The sequence below is a fragment of the Accipiter gentilis genome, chromosome 10 (genome assembly GCF_929443795.1).
Source record: "Accipiter gentilis chromosome 10, bAccGen1.1, whole genome shotgun sequence".
Lineage (NCBI taxonomy): Eukaryota > Metazoa > Chordata > Aves > Accipitriformes > Accipitridae > Astur > Astur gentilis.
Window position 1 is genome coordinate 38,231,554 of NC_064889.1, and position 27,428 is coordinate 38,258,981.

The following is a 27,428-nucleotide window of genomic DNA, read 5'->3' on the forward strand; positions in this document are numbered from 1 at the left end:
AAATACACTGTCAGGAAGTGAGTAGAGATTACGTCCTGTCTTTTAAAAGCTATTTTCTGCTGGAGGGAAACCAAAATAACTTCCAGCTACAACCCTCCAGAGCCATCTGTTGTAGGAGAGGAGAAAAAAAGGATGTCCCATGTAACCGTCCCTGCTGATAACAGCGTGGTGATAAACAAATAGTTGTACACGTGCTTCGGAGCCACTCAGTCACTGCTCCCAATCAGAGGTTGGAGGCTGTATCCATGCCCTTAGTCACTGGCCTACTGGATAGTACCCAAAAACCCAATTGTACCTGGCCCCCAGCAACAGGCAGTGCCTTGACTGGTGAATATGGTGTCTCTGGATCTCTTGTTTGACCCTGAGCTCACTGCATTTGTGTGTACCCAGCACTGTGTGCAGGCTGTGTTGGCTGTAGGTGTCCTCAAGGCCTAAAGCTGTTTGCTTAACATACGGATGAGTAGTTGAACTTAATTCTACAGAGACTTGAAACCTGCCTTTTGTCATGGTATAATTTTATGGCCTTGCTTAAATTGCACACAGAATGTAACTTCTAAATTTTTTCTTCTTTGTTTTTCATTAAAGCTTGAAGAAGAATTCCAAAGAACGGCCAACATACCCAGAGCTTATGGTGAGTGTGCCTGCATTAAGCAGTGTATTGGTTCAGAGCTGAGATGGATTACAGTGAGATGCTGAAGACAGGGTTTCCAGTAGTGACTGGTGATTTGGGATACTTAGCATCTCTTTTTTCATAACAGATGTGAGAATCATGGCACTTCAGGGTCTCAGGAGGGTGACTGCAAATCAGAGATGCTTTTTGAAATCTTGCTCAGGTGCTATTGCAGTCAGATCAAGGGAGAAAAATCTCTTAACAAATTTGCTAAGGGACAAGAATGAGGCTGTGAAGAATCAGTTAGCAAGGATAAAATCCTCCTCTTGGGTCTGTGTGATGGCTTCAAACACTTACGTGAAATGGATGCATCACGGATGCTCCACGTGGGTTGCAGGAGCTGAGTGGCCTACTAGGCTTTACTGTCAAGGTGCCTTGGAGAGGAGACTTTTTGGACAGAGTAATTCCTGGATGTTAGGGACAGGGACGAGTCTGTGACTAATAATTCCGGTTATTGAATTTCATCTGCTGCTTAGAGACTGTTTGCTGTGAGCATGTCTAGGACAGAGGAATAACTAAGGAAGAAAACGCTGATAAAGGCTTACGACAGGGGAAATGCAAGGCAGTGCAGGGCTTTGAGGTCAGATGCACTTAACTGCTGATGAACTCCCAGCAGTGCAGACACTAGTGTATACTCAGCCAGAGCTCTGGGCTGGAGCTGGCAAGAACAGGGTCTGTGGTGAGATTTTTCTGCTAGGGCTCCACAGCTTCATGGCCTCTCTCTCTCCTGACTTTCTGGTATTGATCCTGGTTCTCCTAATAGCCGGCAAAAAGCAGGAGAGCTTAGGAAGTCAGTGTTTCACTCCCATAAGCGTCTAGTCCCTTTTTTACTCTCACCTGATTCACAGCTTCCTAAAGGCAGGATGGTGCCTAACTTTTGTTATTTCTGAAGATCCTCACCCAAATGCTTGCCTGTCCCTACATGCCCACCCCTGTCCGGTGTCAAGATCTGGCAAGATCTTCTGGGTTAAGGGTGGAAACTGCTGCAGAATTCCCTCAGGCATTGGTGTCTCCTACCCCATAACTTGTAGGACGTGCGTTATACCATCCAGGGGGTCAGCCTCCCTGCTACCTCACTCTGTCTGCTTGGAGGTGTTGGGACCTCTGTGGTGTGAAGGTACCAGGGTTTAAGGTGCTCTCTAGCTGCAAGACATGCTGGAAATCCATGTACCTTTTGAACGTGAGTTGTAAGCAATGAATAATTCCTGTGGCATTTCTTGCTAGGCCCTGTAATGCAATTAGACTATATATAGATCTGATTTACACACAGTTTGCCCAAACACTGGTTTCAAACAAAGGGAGGCCTGAGGTTTAGGGCTTTTTTTTTTTCCTTTTTTTTTTTTTATTATTGAATAAATACATATATATTTTAAGAAAATTTCTGAAGTTTGCCAAATGGCCTTTTATCAAAAAGGTTCACCGGAGCAGCTCCGTCTGTTGCAGCATTAATACGCATTGGCAAGCAAGTGCATTTCTATTGAATTAGGTTCTTGGATCACCTCTCCAGAGTATCTCAATGCTGTGGTATTTTATGGCTGACATGAATGTTGTGAGGTCCTGTGGTTGAGGGTTGCTGTTTTGTTGGGTTTTTTTCTCTCTCCTCTCTCTCTTATGGCATTAAGTTGCGGTACTGGATTGGACTTGTCATTTAGACCAAGACTGCTCCCTTGCTTTCCTGTGGAATTGAGGTTTCTCATGGAAAGTATGACTCTGTGCTATCTTGAGCATCAGGAAAACTGATATGGATGCTTAATTTCATTTGAAAACCCACTTCCCCAGGTGAAGTGGAGCATGAAACTACTGCAGGACTCCTCCCCGGTGGTCTGCACATTGCATGGAGCACATCCCACCTGGCACGGGGTGTTTGGTGCTATAACCAGACTCAGTTGTTGCAAAGGGCTTGGATTCACTGAGAGACAGGGCTGGAGGCCACTGCTGCTGCCCGTGTCACGCTTGCGGGTTCTTCCAGGCTGCGGAAGCTCTGCTTTGGGTGCGACTTAGCTGGGATGTGAAAGCAGTGGCATCACGCTGGGATAATAGCACAGCAGGCCATTTGGGCCATCTCTCTGAGAGCTATTCAGGACACTTCAATTCCCGTGACTGTCTGACCCAGGGAGACCTTAAATTATGTCTGGATCCTTGCCTCAGCCCATTTCAGCTCTGCTTCCCACATAATTGTGCTTCCTCTTCCTTGCTGGTGTGTCTTTGGGTCGCTTCCCAGCTGCTCAGAGCTGCCTCTTTTTATTCACTGGATAACTTTCTGCTCAAGCCCACCTTGGAAAGTCTCTTTTCTTTGCTCATCTTCTCCCTCCACTCGGCCACTGCCATAAAACAGCCAATGATCAGTGTCTGAGGTGAGGGGCAGCTTTGAAAAACCTTGGAAACCCCAAATTGTCTTTAAAAATCTGACTTGAAATGAGAGGGTCAGGAATCAAACTGAGCACCCCCAGCCTGTGTATAGGAAGCAAAACAGCATTTTGCACAGACTGGAGGTCACCTGTGAGCCCTGCAGGGCCCCAGCTGCCTTTTGGTTTTTTCTGAGACCCTCCATACAAATAAATACAATTAACTGCCAGGACAGCGTGTTGAACAGTGTGTGGTGATTTCAGGTGGATGTTGGCTGACTCCCTGGTAGCAAACTGAGTCACTGGTGCTAGCAGAGAGGGGCTTTGCTGTTGCCATCAGGGGCATTTCGTTGTGTTTTTTTTCTCCTTACACATATTTTTCCGTTTGTGCTGAAATGTAGGCAAGATTTTCTGGCAGGATGTCTTCCCATGTTGGTCACGAATAAGTAGTTAAACATACAACTGCGGATGGCTTTCCAGCCGGGATGGCTTTCCTCTTTGCGGTGGTTGGGGGTAAAGTAGCCATCTCCTGCTGCGAGTATGAGCAATTGCAGGGAAGAAATGAGACTCAGAAGTCACCGGAGGGTAAATACACAGATAAAGCAGGAAGCTGAGGGAAAACCCACTGCAGTCAGCTTTCCTTCAAGGTTTTCCTTGCTCCTGTTGGAGTTGGCGTGCGGTGGGGTGGGTAACCACCGTCTCAAGAGGAGCACATCTCCTCCCTGGGCACCGCAGAGCTGTGAGCCAGTGTGTGCCAAAGGGCATGACGTGCTAGAGATGGAGGCAGGTTTTTTTAATACTTTCCCTCACTTTGAGAGCAGCCCAGTTCAGCCGTCCCAGCCAGGGCAGGGTTTAGAGGGAATCCGAGAGGCCAGCACGAATCTGCAGCCTTCATGAAATGGCCCCTCGGGCTCCCTGACTTGCCTCAGCTGCAAAGAATGGAAAGCCCAATATTATGATGCTAGCAACAAAATCTTTTTCACTGCCTAGAAGACTGTCTGAAAAGGTTTTAGGTTTGGTCCTCAGCGTTGTGAATAATAAACTTTTCTATTTTTTCTCTCTTTTCTTTCCCAGCAACATCCTTTCTTCACCCTGCACGAATCCAAAGAGACAGACGTCGCCTCTTTTGTCAAACTCATCCTGGGAGACTGAGAACTGGACTTGTAAATGAATTGCCCTTCTGTGGACTGGTGGGTGCAGGGGAGGGGCGCGTGGCAGGACTTGTCATGAAAGCACCAACAGAAAGTCGCTGTGTTTTGTTTTGTTTTGTTTTTATTCTGAGAAACCCCCGCCTCGCCGAAGTTTTTAAAAGGGTTCTTTGGTATCCATAGTGACATAGAACGAGCTGGTTAGTGAAATGAATTTTAATAAGGTTGGTAACCTTAAAACAAAAACAAAACAAAAAAAAATGTAAAAGAGTGATTTACATATTTAATGACAGTCAAAGTCCCTCTTCCTAACTTTCTCCTCATTCCCCTTCCCTTCCCCCTGAACCAGAATTTGCTTTGTCATGGTAATAGGTGCTATGGTAGTCATGAAGTTGTATGTAGATTTATATTTTGTCCCTTCCATTATTTTAATATTTATGTTAAGTGCTTGATGGAATAGATTTCTGTTTTATATGAGGATGAATGTGTGGTGACGATGGTGATGCTAAATGAGGCCACAGCAAGCAATAGTCATAGGGCTTTGCTGGGGAAAAGGTGTCAAAGGAAAAGAGAAAGAAGAGAAGAAGTGTCTGTGTTGTGGAAAATATTTAATGCTCATCGTAAAAAGAATTTATAAACAAGGATCTCAGCTCAGCTACTCGAGCTGCGTTTGCACCGTTTGAGGCAGCATCACTGTAAGGGAGGGAGGCCCCAGCGTCCCGTGAGGTCGCCTCTTCTCCGGACACCGCGCTCCGAGTCCGGCCGGCCCGTCCCGGCCAGCCTGCCACCTGCGGTGCACTGCCAGCCTCCTGCCTCCAGAAAGCCCCTGCCCTACGTCCCACCGACTTACTCTGCTATATCAGGCGGGTGATGAGGTCTGGAGTGGGAAGACATTGCTGGGGTAGTGTCTGGGACAAAAGCTCCAGAGGGAAATAGATTGTCAGATAAGTTGCACAAAGATCGGGAGGAGGCTGCGATGGTCAGTCCCCCACCTGCCCGCAAGCCCAGCAGCATTGCAGCGCCCAGGGCTCCCTTGGGCTGGGGATGAGCTGCTTTGGGCCTAAAAGGGTGTTCCGCTCTCCTTCTCCAGATGAGAAAGGATAACAGTATGCATAGCACGACATCTGTGAAAAATGGGATATCTCAGCGCAAGTTTCCAGGGCTCTCGGCACTGCATCGGCAGCAATCCCTCTGTACTTGCCCACAGACTTTCGGAGTGCTAGCGAGCTCCCCTGGAGCCTGTGCCGGCGTGCGGTTTGGGCAGTGTCCAGCTCTGGTCGGGATGCTGAAGGCAGCCAGGAGTACTGGGCTCCAGCGTGGGCCGCAGGTGTCCCCCACGAGAGCTGCAGCCTGGGAAACCACGCAGGGAAACCACAGCCCACCCCTATCAGGAGCTCGTTGCTGTTGGCCGGGTCCTCAGAGAAAAGCTGCTAGCCAAGGGCAGGAGCATGGGGGCTGTCGGAGTGGGAGGGGAAGACGGCAGCTCACGCTGCTTTTAGGTAACGCGGTTACTGTCTAGAGAAAGGGGGGACTGTGCACTGCAAGGTGTTGCTGAGTCTGGAGCAAGGCCACTGGCTCCAGATTGATGCTGGTTTGACTGAGCCAAACCTGCATAGCTGCCTCGCTCGGCTATGAGGTCCTTTGCCTTTGCCCGTGGCTCCTTCCCCAGCCCTGCGAAGGAGAGCGCCTGTGCGTGCAGCTGTGCCGGGGCACGCACACGTGCCTCGTGCCCCTCCACATGCTCCCCTTCCCCATCCATCGCTTCGGCGCAGACTTTCAGAGTCAAATCCCAACTTGCTCTGCAATATTTAAGTTGTGCAGGATGTAATTCAGCCTGGGATCCAGCCCTTTCTCTCCCAGGTTAGTGGCTTCGGTCTCTGTTGGGGCAGGTTGGGCTTCCGGACTAGTCTAGGCGTCTGTTTGGGAAGCGATCCCTTGGAAGGGCTGATGAGGAGGGCGATATTTAGAGCAGGGGTTCCCGAATGCTGGTACCTCTTGTGCTAGGGACACGCCGACCACTTTGAAGAGGTGCACATAGACACTGCCAGTGTCTGGGTTGCCACTGTCACTGCCACGGCCGTGGCTGGCAGTGCCTGCAGAGGTGGCTGTGAATCCTAAAGTACTGCAGCTCTGCCCTGGAGCCAGCATCGAAGGAGATAGGGGAGCATTGCTCGTGGAGATTTATCGATCCTTGTGCCCCTCAGCTGCAGAGCAGGGTGGCTTGAGGAGGGCTCACAGGAATCGGGCTGCGGGGGTTTCCTTGCTGCAAAGAGCTCACGGGTTGTGCAGACTTTGGGGAAGAAGTTCCTCTTCCTCAGCTGTGTTTCATGAGCCTGCCCGGCCCTCAGTAACGATAAGCCCCATATTCCGCTTTGTGTCGAGGGGAGCCTTTCAGGTTACATTTTGTTGCGGATGAAACACAAGGATGTTTTACTTCGCAGTGTAATTTTAAGAGGCCTCACATGGCTCATAATCTGCCCTCTCATATTCCATGGTGTGTGTGTGTGTGTGTTTTCTCTCTCTCACTTTCTCAGAGTCGCAGAGCTGTTTTGATTGATTGTCCTCAGCTGCAGCTAAAAGTCCAGCCAGCCAGTTTATAGAGTTGGTTCCAGCATCAATTCTCGCTTTGAAAAACATGACATTTAAAACCACCCTTTGGTTTTCCTACATATGGATCTGATGCTTTTGTTAAAGATTGTTTTTGCCGCTTTTCTCCTGGAATATAAGTCTCATTTGGACACCACATCTCCTTGACCTCAGAGCACCTTTATTTCAGTGCCATTGTAATTGACAGGTTGAATTTATGAGATACTGTCAAAGTTCAGTATTAATAGCAGATATTAATGTCACCAGCGTTTTCCAATAGAAAATTAATGTCAGCGTTGTCTGCAGCTAGTAACCCTCTAAAATGATTCCTACATGCCTCGACACTACATGCTGAGTGCTTTCTTTTATGCTTTTTGCTCTTGCAGTGCTTGGGCCATCTAATCCCTTTGTTTTAATGACATTACAATAGAGCATGCAACAAATCACTTCCCTCCTGATTCTCCATGACTTTGTTCCTTTAAAAGTCATTTGCGTCAGCCCAGAGTAAGTGTGAATCCGTATGACCAGTGTGAATGAAAACAGTGATCCAAGTGATTGCCATTGCAGAAGGTAGTTACGGCAGGAGAGAAATGCAGAGGCTGTCTGTCTGTTTGTCTGTCTGTCTCTGCATCCCTTGTGGCACGTATGGCCATAAAGCTCGGCCTGACGCAGGATTTTCTTAGAGAGACGCCTGAGCTGGTGGCCTCAGCGCAGGGAGGAGAGCCAGGGACTCCTGTGTGCTTAAAAGCTCTGAAAACATCCTGGGCTACAAGATGAAAGTCAGACTCTTCTCTCTTTCATTTGATTGTAACCTCTGTGAAGATGTAAAGACTTTGGTCAGTGCTCAGAACTTTGCTTGGCTAGAACATGAGCACAGGGTTGCCTGGGACAGCCATGGTCTCTGGGACATTAAGGCTTTCCCAAAAACCAAGCCCCCTGAACATCCAAGGTATTGAGGCTTAAAGCTGTTCTTCAAAAAGCTCTTCTGTTTTCAGACAGGACAGGACTGTGGGCAGCGTATTGTCCTGAACTGGGATTTTTAAACTGCAAAAGATGCAGATCTCATGCCATAAACCTGCAACAAACCAAAACCACACCAGGGAGCAGAGAGGAGAGAAAAGCTGCTCGGAGCTCAGCACTGAGCTGTGACCTGGACCAGCTGCATGAATTAATTCCAGCAGTTAGCCATTTGCAAGGCAGGGGAGGGCTTCTCCACTCTGCCACAAGCAGTGGTTATAGGGCTGCATGAAAGATGCACAGCCCAACCCTGTGGCAGGTGGTGGGGGACCACCGGGGCAGGACGTTCATCCTCTTTTTTTCCTCCACCATACAGCTCTTGATGTTCCTGCAACCTCCTGGACGCTTGAGACCTTGCCATTGCTAGAGCTCTTGAAGTGTCACTGCCAGGAAAGCTATTTTCTGTGTCTTGAAGGTCTCTTAAACCTGAAAGAGGAGTTGGAGGGCATTTTCTGGCTACTGTTTTTGAATGCCAGGTTCTCGCTTCTGCAGTGGGGGAAATGCCCATCTTTTCTGGAGTTTTTCCCGGTGTACACAACTTTACACAGATATCTATGTACTGTATTTCTGCATTTTCCCTGACTTTTGTCGGGTTTACTGGTGGGGAAAAAGGCATTTTTGACTTGTTAAAGAGGTGGGAACACCATTTCTGGAGGCAGCTGGCTTCCCCTGTGTGATGGAGGAGGCAGGTGGTGGGTCATTACTCGGAAAAAGCTCTAAAAAAAGATATGCAGTTGAGCTCGCAGTTCTTCAGCAGGTGCAGAGGGAGGTGGCTGTGTGCCTGCTGGGTCAGTGCTACCTGCACCTTGTCTTCGTGGGAAGGGACTGCCAGGCCCTTCGCCCACGCAGCGGAGCAGTGCCTGGTGCTGAGGGCAGAGACACCGGCATGCACAGTCTTAGCTGGGATTTCTCCATGCTTGCTGCAAGCTAAGTATGTACCTGCACATTTCCCTTCTTTCCTAGACATTTTGGAAGAGGAAATCCTGCTCGGTCAATGCAGCATTGCTTTAGTGGCTGGTCTGATGTAGTTCAGACAAGGTTCCCACCAGCTCCCTTGTTTAATAGACCTCTTTTTTATTAAAAACAAACCCCAAACTCCTCTCTCCGAAAAGCCAGCCAAGATTCTCTTTTTTTCTCTCTTCCATCTTGTTCCTCTTAGAGGAACTCTGGGAGCCCGTCTTGGTGCTTTCACTCTTTCACATGCCAAAGATTGCTACATCCCTCTTAGTTACGCTCCTGCCAAACCAGATCTTATAGTCTTGCCTCAAAAATCATCCACTTCCCTGCTCCTTGGGGTTCCTTTTGTTGCTGTTGCTTTTTCATTGAATTTCCTCATGTTTATTGACATGTCTATTGTTGAGCTTCCTGGACACATGCAGCTCTCTTTTTCGGATACAGAGAAAGACAAATAGTTGCCTTCACTAGTGTGCTCCTGCTGTTGGGGAAATACTGTTAGTGATATGATTCCTACAGATGGGGATGGGTCTCATTTAGAGCTAGGGTCATGGAGGGTGTAAACTGGCATTGCTCCATTGGCTTGGCTGGAATAAGGCCAGTTTTGTCCAGCTGAGAATCTGTTCTTAATGTCTAAACAGTTATTACACACTAATAAAGATTAATGATTGTAAATCCCCACGGATTATACATAAAATGGCAAGTTTTACTCATTAATCTTTATTGCTATATTATAGCTGTTTATGTTAGAGGAGTCGTCTCTCTGTGTTCTGAACATGCACTTAGGAGGTGGGGGTTGAGCATGGGGGAGATGAAGGGTGGACAAAACAGACCAGATGTCCACGTGTTTTACAGTCTGTGTCCTCCCCCCAAGTTGGTTGTTTCCTTGAAAGCCGTTAACCAGCAGCAAAGGATGTATCACAGAGCTTTGTCTGCTTCGCTGGCCTCTGGCTGAGCTATAAAATCCAGATTGTTTCTGGTGAGAAGGGATCAGATCTCCTAATTAATATTTCAGCTCAGCCTTTACTGGAGCAGATGGATAATATGAAATTTTGACGTGCATTCTAGCAGGCCAGAGCTCTGCAGTGCAGTGAGATTCGCTCTCCCGGGCCGTGGCTCGAATAGATGCTTTCTGTGCAGTAGGCAGCTGTGTTGCAGGTTGAAAGGATGCTGCTCCTTCACATAACCCCACACCATAAAAGCAGTTGATTTTGTTAATAAAGAGGGCCAGAAAAAGCTCAGTTGAATCTCGGCTTTTTTGTGTTTGCAGATGTGTATAGACACAGATAGGAGGTGGTGGTCCTAGTGGTCCGGACGCAAAGCTTCATGTGCTGTATAAATGAAGAGGACTCTAAAGAGAGTGTAGTAAACTGCAAGGGTGGTTTTAATGGCATAAGGACAAAAAGAGTCCTCTGATAGGCAGCTGGTGTCAATCCACTCTGCCAAGGAAGGTCTGGAATTGATGGGGAAGGCTGGAGCAGAAAGGGAGGGCGAAAGAGGCAGCCACAGACTCAATGGAGTACATAGCCTGGTGAGAGCAGCCTGTCTCCCCTTTCTTTTGCCATGTACTCCTTCAGGCCCAGATTTGTAGGTAATGGGTTTGCTCACAAGTCCCAGATTGCCACTGCATCCCCACATCCAGCAAGAGAACCAAAATCTAAAACCCGAAAGAAACCCACAGGGAAAAATTGCGAGCTGATGCTCGTTGCCTGCTGCGTGGCCTTGTGCATTGCTGCTTCCCCTGCCGAGCTCGTCAGTGAGATTCAGAGGTCTGACTTAAACGATGGAGAAAGCATGGGAAAGGCCTCTGTAGCTGAGAAAGAAGAGGGTAAACATTTTAAGGTGGTCTCTAACTAGCCTAATGGTGGAAATATCTAATTTACAGGCCACAGTGATAAATGAATTCTTCAGGGGCCTATGCAGCCGGCAGTGCCATTCCACTGGGAACAATTTTGGCTGCATGACATTTATTACATGGCCTCCTTTAGTGCACTCCTGGGTTGCTAGAAAGCTCTTTGCCTCCATCGACACCTTACGTCTCAGTCACCTTTACATTTTGTATTTTACTGTCTGGGATTTTACTAGCAGCCTTTTTTCTAGGCGGTTGGTCAGAATGAAGGCAAGGGAAAGGGGCCTCCAGCCAGCTCTCCGCAGAGTGCTTTGGGAGAGGAAGGAGCTGCCTGTCTGTTATCCAGTGCCTGCTTAATGGGAAGCTGCAGCCAGAGGCTAGCTACCCTGCAGGTATCCAGCCGAAGCGAGAGCTTCTCCTTTCGTGCTTCGCTGCCATTACATTAAAAATCCCTTTCTGGAAGTGGAGCAGCGCTGGTGTTGCAGCAGCCTCGGTCCAAGGCGGCTCGCCCTTGCCGGCAGCCGCGGCTGCAGGACGGGCGGCGTTTTCCTTCCTCGAAAGGCTCTTGGTTTTCTCTAAATGATGGGGCAAAAGTCCAGCGGCTGTGAGGTACCGCAAGGATACGCTGGGAAAAGCTTGGAAGCATCTTAAACGCTCTGGAAATAGAGATGGAAATCTCAAAAGATCAGATGTCTTTCGGCAATTTCCAAAGCTGTGTGGTTTTAGCCAGACCTGAAAACCCTTCCTAGAAGTTTATTGCAGGGTATTTTGATATGTTACTTTCGCTTTTAGGCCTAGCTGAATCCAGGAAACTCACAATAGTGTAATTTTTAAATAAAGGGTAAACACACCCCAAGTATTACTGAACCTATCGGAAAAGCTTCTGTTTGGTTTCTCTTACAGGAATAATTCAGGCCGCCTCAGGATTGATACTAATTCTTTTTGAGAAAATAAGAGGTCAGACCATGGTCTTTCCAAAACTCTGTGACCCGTCACGCAAGCGTACGCACCAAATTGTGCCAGAAGGCAGATGGAGATCAGTGCTATAGTAAGAGGCGGCCAACGTCTGATGGCTGGAAAGAGCAGTCTGGCAGCAAGCGTGCCCACGGCCTCCAAAAACATAGGTAGATGCAGTTTCCCCAGGAGTTGTGTGATGGAGGTATCAGGGTCTGCCACGTCTCATTTTTTTCCCTCTAGTAAAGAACATTCAGCCATCTCAGAGTGTCCTGGAACAATAACTGAAAGCCTTTGGTATTTCTCAGCCCAGTTGTATGTTTTTTTTCAGGACGGATACTGTGAAAAGTTAGGAAGGGCCAGGTGTCCTTGATTTACGCAGCCAGAGTGAAGAGATGTAGATTAAGTGCCTCATAAGAGCCAAAAAGGTGTGTTTAAAGATAAATTACAGTCTCTGTCATAGCTGTTAAGTCAGGATCAAATTTTCACATATACAGGTGCAGCTGCAGAGCTCTCTGTCCATGTTTAGCCCAGATTTAGTCATGAGTCTTGCATAAATATAAATATCTAATAGCATGGACCGTACCATTTGGTGGGCTTCTGGCAGACTGGGGCTCTACAGGCAGAAAAAAACTTGGTTCAAAATACAGTATTGCCAAAACCAGGATCTGGCTCCAAACATTTCCTATATAATCTGTGAATTTCCAGAGCTCTGCCACCGTTTTGTTTCCTCCATAATTGTGAATCGAGTGGCTTGTGCTTGATGGCAACTGTCACTGTGCCAGTGGGTCTGCTGGAAATAGTCACAACATACAAAATAGTAGGAATTTTGCATTTATTTTTTAATAGCAATACATTGGGGGGAAGCTGCTAAATGTAGTTTCTTGCAAACTGGAAATGTGTTGGAGTAAAACTTGTCATTTCTCGTAGAAAAAAATAACTGTCTAAAAATGTCCAAAATCTCCAATTGAAGCAATTACAGATTTATTGGCAAAGATCCATGTTTAGCATGAAAATATATGAAATTTCTAGAGTTTCTGTCTTAAGGCGTGAAGTCTGCTTTTTCTTGAGATGGTGGTAAATTTGTAACAAGGATATGTCTACATACTTTCAGCTAGAATAAAATAAAAAAGATATGAGCACAATGGAAAAGCAACCACTTCCCAGTGGTCTGCTGGTATCGAAGAGGCACAGGCAAAGCACCTGTGTTTTGAACATGTTAGAAAAGAGAAGGCTTTCCAACCTGCTGTAATGCAAGTCCTTATTTTACTTTAGGATTTTTTTTTCACAGTAACATCATTTGTTTTACAACTGTGAAAGTCTCTGCTTTTCCTTACATGTGGAAGACTGATTATTCTTTCTCATGTTCTTATTATTTATTATTTATCCATTTCTGGTACTATCCAAGATGTGCTGAAGGTATCTCCCAGCCTGCCCTTGAGCCATATGGAATCACTGTAGTATCTCCTAACAGCTGGGATAGCGAATGGCAGTAGATGGCTAATTATGATTTTAAATTATATTTATAGCAATTTAGATTTTCTTTTAGTGACCTTGTTTGTTCTAGAATTAGGGATGGGGATTAGGAATCTTTTTTAAAAAATCACATTTTTCAATTTTTCTTTAAACATCTTGGAGGCTTCTGAATAAACCTACTGTTTTGGTTTTGATAGGAAAGGCATCGGTTGGGTTGTAATTGTTCCATCAAGAGGGGATTAACTAGCATCAGGGTTCAGTTTAACTGGTAAAAACGCTCTATGTCACAACATCATTAACCAAAAGCGCACTGGCGTTCTGAGAAAACGATAGTTTTCCACCTGAAAAATAAAATCTGGTTTGCAATGAACTTGGTTTGTCCAAGTCTCATGCCAGGCTTTTCTGTATCAGATTTGCCTGGAGTTTTCCTTTAGCCCTCGAGCCAGTGAGACTCGGGGTTGCCAGGATAGCTTTGGAGCGGGACTGAGGGCCACCCAGGCACCCTCTGGCCAAAGGTCTGCTCTGGGTACGGAGGACACGAGTCCTACAGAAATGATGGAGCAACTAAGGAACAGCTGCTTCTTGCTCTGTAAGAGACGTTGAGGTGAAATCCTGTAAGTGTGACCTGTGTGAGACAAGCAGGTTTGAGGGTGCAAAACCATCAGCTTTTTGTTCTTTTTATTCCCTTTCTCCTCTTTGCAAAGGTGCCTTGCTGCTCCACGGCTTCAGAAGCCTCCCCAGCCTTTCTGATAAAGAATGCTGTGGTGCATCTGTTTTCAAACAGCTTGCATTGGTTTTCTGGTTTGTTTTTTCTTCCCCCTATGTATAAGAAACGTTGGGTAGCAGAATGTGGAATTCATTAGAAGTTCATAAAGCAGGGACCTCAGAAGGATGTGGGTATAAATGCTTTTCAGGCATCTGAGGTGAACTTTAAATGGAGCTTTGGCCCTCATTTGCTTTCTGCTTTTCAAAAACCATTTATGAGAAAGTGGAGCTGTCAAAGCCATGCATGAACTTTGCCTTCTTGCAAATAACTTGTCTCAAAGTAAATTGTCAAAATGCACAAGAAACTTGTCTCAAAGTAAATCCAGTAGCTCTGCAAAGCTGGAAAGGTATGTGCATTAGAGAGAGAGAGAGAGAGTGTGTGTGTGTGTGTGTGTGCACGTGTTGTGCATGGGTGGGTGGAGTGAGTAAGTCTACCATTTTGGAGATTTAAAAAACACAATGCAAGTGTTTTTAAAAAAGGCAATGTAAAATATTTATTTCTTGGCAAAAGTACATCAGACCACATCTCCCATCCTTCTTTTAATTGCTTCATGTTTGTTTTTGTTGTCTAAGTCTTTGCTGGCCTGTTTCCTCTGCGGTGCTCGTTGCTACTTAGCAGCCCGTAACCTCACACAACCCCTCTCGCAGCGAGGGAGCGCATGGCACAGGGGAGCTCGCAGGAGCACAGGCTCTGCGGCTCATCAGGAGAAACATTGGTGTTCTCGTCGATGGGAGGAACGGGAAAGGTAGTGTTAGATGGAAAGGCAGGACAATGCATGAGAGTTACTCGGTTTTTAGCCTTGTGGAGGTAACTCTTTCCTCATGAGAGTCAAAACTGCCCACATCCTAACGCAAGACCCACACATCATATCTTTGGGGGAGGGTGGACTTGTCCAGAGATAGCATCCCTGTCTTGGCCAGTTCTTGGGAACACGTACTGGTGGTATATTTAAAAGAAATGAGGTGCTGTCATCTTTGTGAGATGGCACCCGGGTTCTTGTCAGGGCTGGTTAAGGTCCCCTCAGGCTTTGCCAGGGTTTGTAGCCGCGCAGAGCCAGCTGCCAGGAGGCAGTGCCGCCCCGTGCCGTGATGAACCATCGCTCCGAGCTCCTATTCCTGTCTGCAACCAGGCGAAATTTCATCAGTCAGATATTGCAAAGCTCACAGGGTTCTCCCTGCACTCCAGAGTACTTCGGTGGTTGCCTGGCTGCCCACCCATACGGCTTCACGTCTGCTCCATCTGAGACACTTCTCTTAACCTGTGTTGTCTTCATTCATCTCAAAGCCGCTCCTCATACCATGAAGATGATAAATAGTAGGAGACTGACAGTAGGACCATGTGTGTAACATTAGGTAGGTTTTTATTTAATGTTGTTGTTTTCATGAGATGCTTTTAGGATCTTTGTTGTACTGGATTAAGGATATTGGTGGAACAATTGAACTGGTATTCTTTAACCCCGACTGCCCCAGATCCTTTCCCTCCACGCTCTTCATTTAAAAAAAAATTAGATTGGGAGAACATATTTAACTTGAAAAAAAACCCCAAACCTTGCTGATGAAATAAGTTAAACTTCTTTACTACGCTTTGATTTTATTTCTCAGGATATCCAAAGGTTTTTCACTGCTGCTGAGAGAAGGGGACAGTACACCTTTTTGAAACTTCAACCACTGTAACCGTTTTCCAGATGTGTGTGTGTGTGTGCGCGCGCGCATGTGTGTGTTAAACTCAGCACTGTGTGTGCGTGTGTTCTGCTGAATATTGTGTGCATCTACGAAATGCTTCAAACAACTGCCTGGAAGTCAAAACCAACCACCTCTTTCCAGTCATATGTTTGCCGTGACTTTTCATAACCACACTTGAACTAGTGGTCTTGGATTAAATATTCAAAGAGCAGGGCATCTTTATAGCAATGGTATGTCAGTCAAATTAAGAAAAATGTACACAAAAATAAATAAATGAAATTTAAAAGTAATGTGCTGTCAGTCTACCTGTATTTACCCCGTGGAAGTACGACCAGTTGTTGGGGACACACTTTGTACTGCTTTTGCTGTTCATATGGAAGGTTTTTAAGGATCATCTTACTCGTAACGGCTTATCGTACATTACTGAAAACTCAGGAATGCTCAAGCTGCTCTACAGAAATAATTATCAGTCTTTCTGCCGTTGGTTTTTCTTTCTGCGCTTCGGCTAGCGTGGCTGGCGAGAGCAGACGCATCCACATCCCGTCCAGCCCACATCAAAGGCGCGAGCCCCGGCTCCTGCCGTGGCTCTGGCAGGGTGCTGGTGCGACGAGAGGGGCCGGCTTCCTGCCCTCCCCCCCAAAAATAAGCTTTCCAGCGTGGATGGGGGGGTTCGAGGGGCTGCGAGCGGACACGGCCTCCGCGCCCAGCATTGGCTGGGGGTGCTGGTCTCGGGGCTGGGACACCAACACACGTGCTGTGGGGGTTTGGAAGCCCGGCGGCTCGCTCAGCACCTTGCACCGATGTGGCCGAAGCGAGCGTTGGTTTTGTGCAGCTGTCGGCCCCGGCGCTCGCAGGCTGGAAAACAGACGTGGTGCTTTGCTCTGTCTCACCAAATCCTGGATCTGACCCTGGATTCCACTGCCAGCCCCATCACTATTATGTGCAATTAAGCCTTGCATTTCTTTAAAGGTTAACTATTAGGCTGTGCATTTGTCATGATGCAAAGCCAATTTTCACCCTTAATTTATTAGGCTCAGTCAAATAGCATTTTGCTTGAGTAAAGCGTGCTGGTCTGGGTCATACTGAAACATGAATCGCTATTTCCCTCTTTCTCATGTAAATAAAATTATGCTTCCATTTGTATTAGAATTGCCGAAAACAATATATCAGCTCCCTCTGCTGATCCTGCAGTCCCAGTTAAGGCAAAAGCACTAGCTGCAGAGCTGATGCGCTAAGGAACAAACTAAACAAAAATAGCCCGGTTAATATAATAACCTTTAAGGGCACAGGAGAGGGATCAATGTTTATCGCATAGAAGAAAGCGCAGTGGCCTGGGCTGAACGCTTTCAGATTGCAGGGAGAATGTTACCCGGCGTCGGTGATGGGAATGCCGGTGATACGGACATTGCCATAAAAATGTCTGAAGAGAAGAGTTGCAAGAGGCACATAACCATTTCTGGGAATCCTAAGGAAAACAGCTGCCGAAGTTTTATCTGCGCTGTGGTATGTGTATGTGTGTTCTGTTTAAAAGGAAGAAATTAAGAGCCATACTTTTATTTTATCAAATCAAATTACCCTTGTATGTTCAGAATATTTATGCATCAGTACATTTTTTTTATTAGAGCTTTATCTCACTGTAATCAATTCCAAATACAAAACTATTTTTATCACTGAAATGCAGCAGTAATTTATAAGATGTAGACGGAACGCACACGAGATGCCAAAAGCAATTTTATGGAGCCTCTTTTGTTGTCATCTACAATGCATCAGTTCTTGCCTTCAGCCTCCCATCAATTTTAAAAGCCCCAAGATGAAAAAAAAATAAAAAATAAAAAGGAGTAAGTGTTCTGAAGCAGCTGCCAACCCCTGAAATAGTCTGGAGATACGTATGCACCTTTGGGATAGAGTTTGATTGAACACGGCACAGTAATGTAAACTGTGCTGAGCTTTGTAATACAATTGTTTTAGCTGGCGAAATGGCAGATCTTGTTCCCTCTGTCTCCCTTGCCTACTATATAGTATTTCATGTGTGTGCAGAAAATGAAATTGCGAAATAATGTCCTGCATTATCACAACTAACATCACACTGAAATGAGCAAAAGAAGAGGAGCGAAGGTTGAGGTTCTCACAGCCGAACAGGAACTCCAGGCCTGTACAAGACAATATTTAAAAGCATCCAGCCTAAAGCATATCTTTTATATGGTCCTTCTTTGGGTTATTTTCCCAAAACGGAGTCACTCACACTGGATGTGACTTGTAGGGCCAATGTTGGGTTGGCAATGGGTTCTCAGAAGTTGCAGGCACCCGTCTTAATCCACTCTCACCATCACCAAAGGCAAAACGTTCTCTAAGACAATGCAGATTAAGCTGGAATGAAGTCCCAAATACCCTTTAACAGCAGCAATCTCATGGAATTGAGTGAAAAAAAGAATAAGCCATTTTACAGTAACTGAAGCGTTTGTGAGGCTGGGAATCCTGCCTTTTGGTCTTGCACCCGTGCAAGACAAGGTGATTTGGCCTTGGGGTTTCTGTACTAATAATGGTGATAAATTTGCTACTAGAGGCTTTCTGAAATCCTCAAAGCTAGAAAGAGGTGGCTGCTGAAATGCCTTTGCCTGGTGGTTGTGGACTTGTGAATATACACACAATTTTCTCTTCACATGGCACAAGAGTGATCCTCTTCCACAGCAAGTAGCACTCAGAGAGAAATATCCCTGCCCTTGTGGAAAGTACCTCGTCCCCTGAACGTGTCCTTGTTTTCTGTATACGTGGTGCTTGCTGAAACTGGAAAGAGATGATAAGGAAAAATCAAATGCTGAGGCATAAACAATTTGCAGTCGTTAAGAGATTATAAAATTGAAGAGAGACGTGTTTCACAACTCTTCTTGCTAAAGATAGCCTTGAATATCTAGAATCCAACTTTGATTTGTGACTTTTACTAGGACGCACTTTGGCTTGACAGATGGCATTTTCCTAATACTTCTCCATGGTGACAGATGTCCAGGACTATGGACGAGGGATTTGAAGAAACTGCAGGAGTTTTTTTAAGCACACAATACCTGTTCAAATACAGTTCTTTCTCTGCAGGTTGGCTCTGCTGCTGTTTGATTTCCACTCCGAAATCCCCATTCCAATTTTCATGCCAGTCAGCTACTGGTGAGCGCTTACTCCTTCCAGCAAGCTCTCCATGCTGCTCAGGAGCACCTGCAATAGCAGCATCTATGTATATGTTCATGGTTATGTTTTTTCAAACTGTATCTTTGATCTTGCCAATGCAGACTTCATTTCTGCTGTCTCAAATCGCCCTGATGTTTCCTGCTACAAAGTCATGTATTACCACTCCAACACACGTTTGGTTACAGTTCTGGCTCTCTGTCTGGCTCTCTGGTTCTGCAAGTGCATGGTGGGATGCTGAAAGCAATATATTGCAAAGCTTCTTAAAAATACATTGCATCTAGAGGTGAGGTAGTTTACTGATGTTAAAGATCCAGACGTTTAATTCTGTTTCAGTTTCTTGCCAAATCCTACTAATGTTATGAGAGGAATAGCCAAATTGGACATATTTTCAGTCTTAAAAAAGCATCTCATTTTAATACCCAGTGATTGGTTTTAACAAATTCATGTTAATAGGTCTCTCTCAATATGCTTCTGTTAACTATAAGTATTGAAAATAAATGGAAGAACATTACAAAATGTTAACAAATTATTAATGGCAAACATTACTAAGACACCTTTCTTGTTTGCCTACCACTTTAACATAATAATAATAATAATAATAATAATAATAATCCCTCTTGAGGGAATGATTACTAAAGCCTTTTGCATGCAGATTACTTCAGGCTTCAGCATTGCAACTCTCGTCTAGGTTAGGAGATGAAGGCCAAGATTTGTTGATTGAGATCAGATGGCTGGTGGCGAGAAGGAATCTAGATGACTTAACTGGAGGGATTAAACTCAAGTCTTTTGGCTTCCATTTGGCTGTTGTATAAAGTCCACCGCTGGGCCAGCTAGCTGGGCTGTGTTCCCCTCATCGCGTATGTGTGATGTTAGCAGGGCGTTTTGTAGTATCAGCCAGCCCATCAGTATTAGCAGTCCAGACGTTCTGGGTGAGAAAGGAAAAGACAGTGTAACTGAAAGCTAAAATTAGTCCCCGAAGCACCCGTCCGTGCACCTCCAGCTCGGCGGCTGACCTACTGCCCAGCCGCTGCCGGCTGAGGAAAGCGGAGGCGAGCGCTCTCTACCCCAGCCAGCACCTGGGTTTTTTGGTAAATGACGGTGTGTGGATGCAGTTGGGCAGAGCCGGCATTCCCAGGAGCTCCAGCCCCGTTTCCCTGCCCTGCCCAAGGAGAGGCAGGTCTCTGCGGCACCCAAAACACAACCCAGCGCCCCCGGCAGCACCACGGCCGGCACTTTGCTGCGGGGTGACGTACCATCGGACACGCGAGGAGGAGGGTTTTGTTATCGGCAATTCACATTTGAAGCCTCACCCCATTAGCTGTACCCCCACGGGAGCAGATGGAGGTCGCTTTCTTCTTTCTTTCAGAGCCCTAACCTTTAATTTTACAACATTGCTTGAAACCAAGAGTGGAAATAAAAAGTCAGAGCTACGCTCTGTTTTCCTTCCCCTCCCTTCCATTATCTTCTTTCTTTTCCATCCATCCTCATTTCACATGCCTCTCACATTGCATCCCCCTGGTTTTCCAGTTATTTATTGACCCAGACCTAATTCCTTATTTCCAGAAATGTGTCATGAATCCTGCCTTTGAGTCATTCGCTTTTTGCTTTCCAGGCTCACCTCTTTGACCACATCTTCCTGTAAGAGATAAGGATATAGGGTTTGTGGAGTAATCGCAGCAGGATGCCTGGGTTTCATTCATAGATCTGTTGCCACTGGCTCATTATGGAAAATTAGGAGAGTTATTTCACCTTTCAGTGCCTCACCTCAGTGTCACCATCTGTAAAACAAGGCTAATAATTGTTATCTCTTCCTTGCAGGAGAACTGGGGAGCTTCACTAATGACCATCTGCTAAATGTTCTCAGAGCCTCACATGAACATTTCTACTGAAGTGCAAATTATTATTAGAAACCAGGGATTGTTACTGGATTGATATCAAATCATTGTCGACAGCTTCTCTGCAGGGAAAACTTAGGCGCAGCCAACAAGAACAAGCTGCATGTTTTGAAGTTGTGCAGTTGATTATATTGGCTTTCATCTTCTGGTAAGAGGATCCTCTGCCATCTGAACTCTCTGATCTCTGGGAACACAATTCATCCAATCAATCTGGAGGAAAATAAACCTCCTCAGACAAAAAAATAAAGTATCCACCTGAGATCATATGAAGATGGAAGATGTCAATTAATTCCCAGCCCCCAGTCCTTAACTCTTGTCAACCCAGTGTTTTTCTGGCCCACCAGGCAACGCTTAAGAGGATATAATGCATCCATCACACAGTCTCGGTATTGCAAAGAGTCTCGTGGGCCTGCCTGGGCTAAATTATAATTGAAAACATGCAAATATTTTACAATCAAATTGGTGCCACTGAAGGCTTCTATGGACTGTCTGAAGGATACGTGTTGATCTCGTGGTAGCATCTGGAGATCTGAGGTGCCAGGACAAGATTTCAGCTGTGGCTTCTTCCCAGCATGAGCCAGCCCAGGGCGAAGGACGTCTCCATACTGCTCCTGAACCTGACCCGGTGCCTTTTCTCCCTAGGTCAGCCTCAAGATGCCCACCCAGTGCTGACAGCTGATGGATTTAATTGCAAACTGTATCTGGAGCCCGTGTTTAGCACCGTACAGATAGAGAGAAACCACCGCTGGGTCATCATTGGTGTGCGCCCCGTGTGCCCAAGACCCGAATGAGCTCTGCGGATGACTTTACAGGGAACCACTGTCTTAAGCGAGCATGGCCTCCCATCCTTTTAGTGTATGGGCTCATCTGTTGTGTTTTCCCTGAGCTAGAAATTGAGAGGGAGGATCGCTGGAGGCTACAACCCATTACTGGGTATTCAATAGCAACGCTGTCAATAGGGACAAACAAGCGGAGATGGGGCTGGGGATGGGGATAATGACAAGGACCAAGTTGTGAGGAGCAGAGAGCTCAGGTCTCCTGCGACGCTAAAACTGATAATATATAACTGGCGAGGCTTAGCAACGGCCCCAAGTCTTCCCCCTCCGATACCATTATGTACCATTATGGTCACTGTCTCAGCTTGCTGGGTTTAAGCACAACAAATGTGGTTTAATGATGCTCTTGCTATCCAACAACATTAGCGGTGCTGTACTCACAAAACCCTTTTTGAGGGCTTACAGGGAGGAAAACGGGTGAGTCTGAGCTTTTGGGAGCTGCAAGGGGAATGTAAACACCCCTGGTGCAACCATCTGCAGTGCCCTGGGGACTCTGGAGGCAGGACTTGGTTCTCTTGTGCAGTGCAGAGCATATTAAAAATGGAAAAAATAGCCCAGTAATTTTTTAATTAAAAAAGGATAATAACATCTTGTGTTAAAATTTTAAAAAGCAATCCTCTACATTTAAAAATATACCTGTAAAATAATATGTGCCTTTTGGCTATTTCCTATAATATGTAACTTTGGTCACATGGCTCTCATTAAGACACCAGAAAATATCGTAAACTAGCATTTATAAGCTCAACATAGGAAATTTCTGTATTTTTATTTTGAATTTATAATCCCGGTCCAAGATCTGCTGAAAGATATGAAACTTTATTTGAGGTTTTGGAAATGGAATGATTTCTGAGCAAAACAGTCTTCTTTTGGTAAAAACTCCCATCTGTTCAAATTTTGATGCTTTCTTCAGGCAAATACAATTTTTTTTTGCCTACAAATATTAAAAAAAAAAAATTCTGGCTGAGAGCACCGTCACTAATACTTAAAAAAAAATGCAATGTTATGAAATATTAACAGTTTAAGATAACACATGGCAGCATAAACACACGCGCTCTGCCTGTCTCTGCAGAGCTGAGGAGTGCTGCTGTGGATCCCTGCGTGTATTTAGCACTGAAGGCAAGGAAGTTTTGCTCTGAAAATGGACAAGAACCCGAAAAGCAAGGAAGATATTAACCACATCTTTTTAACACCAAGGCTTGAATAACACTACCCCAGGTAGTTAATAATTCATATTGCCCGAGCATGTAATCAGATGGAAACTTTCCTGTTTCCTCTGAGCTCGCATCTCCGGACAGAGGTCAAGCTCTAAAATCTGAAATAAGGTGGACTAATTACCTTACACAACGATGAGACAAGGGCTGATGCCCGTCATTCCTGAATAATCTAGGGATTTGGAAGCGTACAAGCAGATTCAATACCAGCCTGCAAGTCTGGTTTCAGCAGCTCGATCCTGAGCGCGGCTCTTTTACAAGCAGGCTGCAGGTGGCAATACATTTATGTTCGTGTCTCGGAGCATGAGAGCGAGCGCTCCCCGAAACGCCGCGCCGGGATCAGAGCAGAAGATGTTGCTCTCGAAGAAGAAATACATCAGGAGGGAAATACGATAAGCATAATTGCAGGGAAGGGGTTAGAAAGAGATCAAATAGGTTTCCTTTCAGTGGGAACGGCTCATTTCTAAAGGCAGCCGCTGTGGTTTTTCTGCTTCGCCCTCTCAGCCCGTGCCCGGCCGCTGGCCTTTGTGCGGTGCCGCGTGGGTTGTGCCGGGAGCCAGGCGGAGAAGTCGTCTGGAAGTGGAGCAGCGTCCCCCCGAGACGGGCAAAGCTCTGGGGCACATCAGGGAATATCTTAAGTAGAAAGGATGAAATGAGGCATCTTTAATTCTCCTTCCCTGGGCTCGTTCTCAAGTTGTTCACCCGGGAGCAAGAATACAGACCTGCAGCTCTCCCTCTTTCCTTAAGGAAGATTAACCAAAGTAAAACTCAGATTCATGAAGTTATGATTTATAGTGTCCCTAAGTGCATGATAGTGCCCTTACAGCGTCCATCTAGCAATGCTGCGTCTCTAGGTGCTGTAGAAGGGCTTTACTCATAACTAAAGGTGTCTGTAAGGGGTTTTTTTGCACTGGGGTTTTGATAATCTGCCCTGGTGCAGCGTATTTAATCCCGGGAGATGGAGGGTCACCGGGGAAGGCAGCCTGGCAGAACAGCCAGGGAACATGGGAGGGGAGATCCCTCTCCACATGGAGAAACGCCTCTGAAAATGGAGCAGCTTTGCCAGGAGGGCAGGGAAAGCTATGGCGAGGGCTGCGATATTGCACAGAAGCTCGGGTCGTAGTAGGGAGTTCGCTTGTCTAAGCCGTACGGGGTCTATCTCAAGATGCAAAACAACAGGTTGTGTAAGGCTCGGGCTCTGCCAGTTCTTCAGCATCAGTCCTGCTGCCGGAGAAGTGAGTGGTGCTTTCTGCCTTTTTGCAATGGCTCTGAATCTTTTACCTCTATTAAGTGCCTCCTCTGGAAAATGGCCCTTATTTGCTATGCCGTGGGAACAGGACTATTATTAAAAGGTCACAGAGAGTAATTGCCTTAAAATAATATTGCAGAGTACTCACTGTGCTCTTGCTCAGTTACGCTAATAACAGGTTGATCAGCCCTGAATGATGCCACTATTAATTCACTGGATGGAGCGCACACGACAGCCAACCCGAAAAGGCACTTTCCGACAGGAAAGAATACCCTGTTTTACTGAAAAAGCAAGAGTATTTTGATCCAACTACCCTTGATGAAACAGCCTGATGACACAACTTCATCTGAATTAAGTTGCTTATGCCAGAGCTGTGCCTGTGGGGCGTCACTGCACATATAAATATTCACCAGTGCATCCACTGCATGTGGCCGGCACAGCGAGCAGCATCCCCGTGGTACCCGATGCCTGGCCAAGGAGATGCTATGGCCTCTGCCTGCTTTCCCCACCTCATCTTGCTCTTTTGTTTTAGCTTCCAAGGCCCCTGAGCGATGCTATTCCCCTGGTCCCCACCTCTGCCTGGCTCCATCATTGCCCCCTGCGAAGCCACCAAACCAGGTCCTGTATTTGTGGGTGCCTTGACGGCAGGTGATGGGGACACGTCCAGCTTAACCCTCTGCCCTCCTCCAGCTAAAGGCAGAGCTGCCCTGAGCCCTTCTGAGCACAGAAACCTGCTCGTTAGTGCAGAGGTTTTAATTAGGGGCTGGGAGCCTGGGTAGTGCACGGGCAGGACACACCAAGAGCCTCCGACCTTCATTTGGGAGTTTCCAAACCGCAGAACAGGTCAACGGGGTGATGGCTGGGGAAACCAGCAATAGACGGTCCGTAATTTTCTCGCAAGGTATTTCTGTTGTTCATGCTGATACCAGGAGGATGGAGGGGTGAAGCCGGACTCGCTCCCCGCATGGATGCTGCCTCTGCGCTCCCGTCCCTGTCCCAGCGAGCGGCTCTGCCTGCGCTAAGCCCACGAGCAGGGCAAAAGGGCAAATTCAGCAATACCTTTGGCTTATCAATGACAGAACAAATTGATACCAGACTTTTAAGAGGGTGGGGAAACGTCTCTCCATAAAAAGAATCTAAATTTACCATCGTGTTAACAATTTTGTAAGACTTTTTGGCAACTCCTAATGGAAATTTCAAGAGCAGATGGAAATATTTGGAAACGTATAGAACACATGAGCCTGCAACATCCATTTTTATTTTCTCATTGGGAGTGCGGAGTGGTTTCATGTTGCCTTTAAATTTTTTTTTTTTCTTTCTCTCTTCTGGATACTAAGAAAAGCAAGAGGGGAAGCAGGCGATGGATATAGGCAGGAGGGTTTTTTTGGTATTGCTCACTTGATTCCCCTGTGTGGTCTGTGATGAGATTCAAGAGAAAACAGCACCAGTGCGAGGTTACTGGGTCCCATGTTATTTGGGAGCTCAGCAGGAATGGGAGGGCACCTGCTAGCCTGGCTATGTGAGGTCCAATGAGCCAATTAACCTTTTCCAACGTAAATAGTGCTGGATAACCTGTATCTACCGCCCAGGCAGCACATGAGGTTTAATTAATGAGTGTAAAAAGGCCTCAGGGATTCTTTGATGGAAGATAATGTCAAAGTATGCAGAATGGTTTTTACTACCCCTGATGGGCCATGCCCAAGGTCACAGCCTCCCTGGGAGAGGAAAATCCTCGGAGAACTTTGAAAACGTGGATCAAATGTTTCCAGTCCCTGTTGCCCCCAGAGCAAGAAAAGCTTTTTGCTTTTTAGGTCCTATAACCCACCCCAGAGCATGTCATTCGGCGCAGTAGGACAGGAATCAATAACAGTAATAGACACTTTTATATACAAGAGCTGGGAAAAAAATAATAGTGCTCGGTTACCAAGTTTCTGGATCACTGCTGATCAGTAATGATCAGGAATGAAGCAATAAGCCCTATTTTTCCATCTCCCCTATGGCTTAGCAGAGCGAGGGCCAATGCACTGGCTTCACTGCTGGTCTGCTCTGGTAGATCAGCTGCTACAGTTTTTTATGTGGGGAACTCATTTGGAAACTGAGGCGTTTTCCAAGGTGTTTACATTGTCCCACTTCCACCGGATCTCAGCAGCTCTTGGAATATCCATACCTAAAGCCTTTAATTAGAAGAGAGACTTCTGGGGCTGGTGGTCACAGCATTTATTGTGCTTGGAAGAGGACTGATCTATTACAGCAACAGCAAACTAACCCAGCACCAGCAGCAGTTCCGACAGTTATCACATCCGTGGCTAGATGCACTTCAGGATAGCACAGGCTTTGGAAAATGAGTGCGTGTTTCCCTTGAAGCCCAAGGAAACAAACCTGGGTGATGACAGAGTGACTCCTCTCTCGACCACTTGACCAGCTAACGGAGAAAAATGAGTCGCAAATCCCTCACTGTCTCTATACGTTAACAGTAGCATGTACAGCTTCTTCCATTTCACGGTACTGAATCGGAATATGGGACGGTTTAGAAATTGCTGCTTTTTCTGATGGGCACTGTTGTCATCCCCTGAAAGCAAATACTCTGCAGGGACAGGGAGCAGCTTCGTGGCGCCGTGCAGTAACTCAGCAGCCTGCCGTGGTGGGGGGCAGCCGTCCCCGCTGCCCTTTGCCCCTCGCCTCCCCCTCTAATGCAGATGAACGATCCAGGGGCAGCGCTCAGCCCTTTCCCCTTCTGCTTTTCCTGCACAAACTCTTTTTCCGTAGTGGGATTAATGCAAGGGAATCGGGTTAAATTTTCTTGTATGTTGGCCGCGATACAGGACCACATCTGCCCAGACCTGCAGAAGTCGTTCAGGTCCTAAATCTTCTTAGTTGTATCGCTTCCTAGTGATTTCTGCGGCAAAGAGACGTTGGCTGGAGAGCTTTGCAGACTCGTGCCCATGCCCAGCGCCGCGGAGCTGCCACCGTCCTTGCTGCGGGAAGGTGTCGCCGGTTTGGTCCTGGCACCTTTGCCTTTGCCCAGAGGCAGCGGGTGCTGAGCCACAGCATCTTCAGGTTGTAACTTCTCCCTGGAAATGTTCCCCTCAGTACGTTGTAAAATACGAAGAAAGCATTTGGAGTGATTAACTGCGGGCTCTTCCTTCCTAATTGCAATGTGATCCCATGTGTGACATGGAAGCTGTTACAATAATTCCTTTTTTATTGACTAGTAGTGAATAATTGTATTATAATCCCTGTGTCCCTGATAAATATGCATAACACACTTGCAACTGCTTCGAAGCAGGTTTAAACCACATGCTCGCACAACTTTACCAGATGCTGTGTACTTCTCTTCATCCTAAATCAGAAGAAAAAACAAACAAAAAAATTCCAAACTCTGTTTTATTCAAAGCAATCATCAAACATAAAACCCCACGAACTGAAATGAAAAAGCTTCTATGAGTTGAGAATAATACGTCCATGAAACCACTTGATTATAAACATATTTAAAAATCTCTATTTTGTTTGCAAACCAGTTTTTCTCTCTAAAACGCTTGAAGTGAAACCACCTGAAGATAAATCTGAAACCAACCCAAATTTATTTTATTCACAAGTGCAAGGCACTCAGGTA

The 27,428-nt window shown here is 46.3% G+C and overlaps 1 protein-coding gene across 2 annotated transcripts in view; it reads left to right on the top strand.

Annotated features, from left to right (window-relative positions):
- MAP2K6 (mitogen-activated protein kinase kinase 6) overlaps positions 1 to 15,430 on the top strand; it is a 54,033-nt gene extending 38,603 nt beyond the window's left edge. For both annotated transcript variants that reach the window (XM_049813139.1, XM_049813138.1), the window contains 3 exons: positions 586 to 631; positions 4,090 to 4,205; positions 15,367 to 15,430. In XM_049813139.1, coding sequence (XP_049669096.1) covers positions 586 to 631; positions 4,090 to 4,167 — 124 coding nt within the window. In that variant the 3' untranslated portion in view covers positions 4,168 to 4,205; positions 15,367 to 15,430. The remainder of the gene's footprint in view (positions 1 to 585; positions 632 to 4,089; positions 4,206 to 15,366) is intronic.
- Positions 15,431 to 27,428: the final 11,998 nt, after the last annotated feature.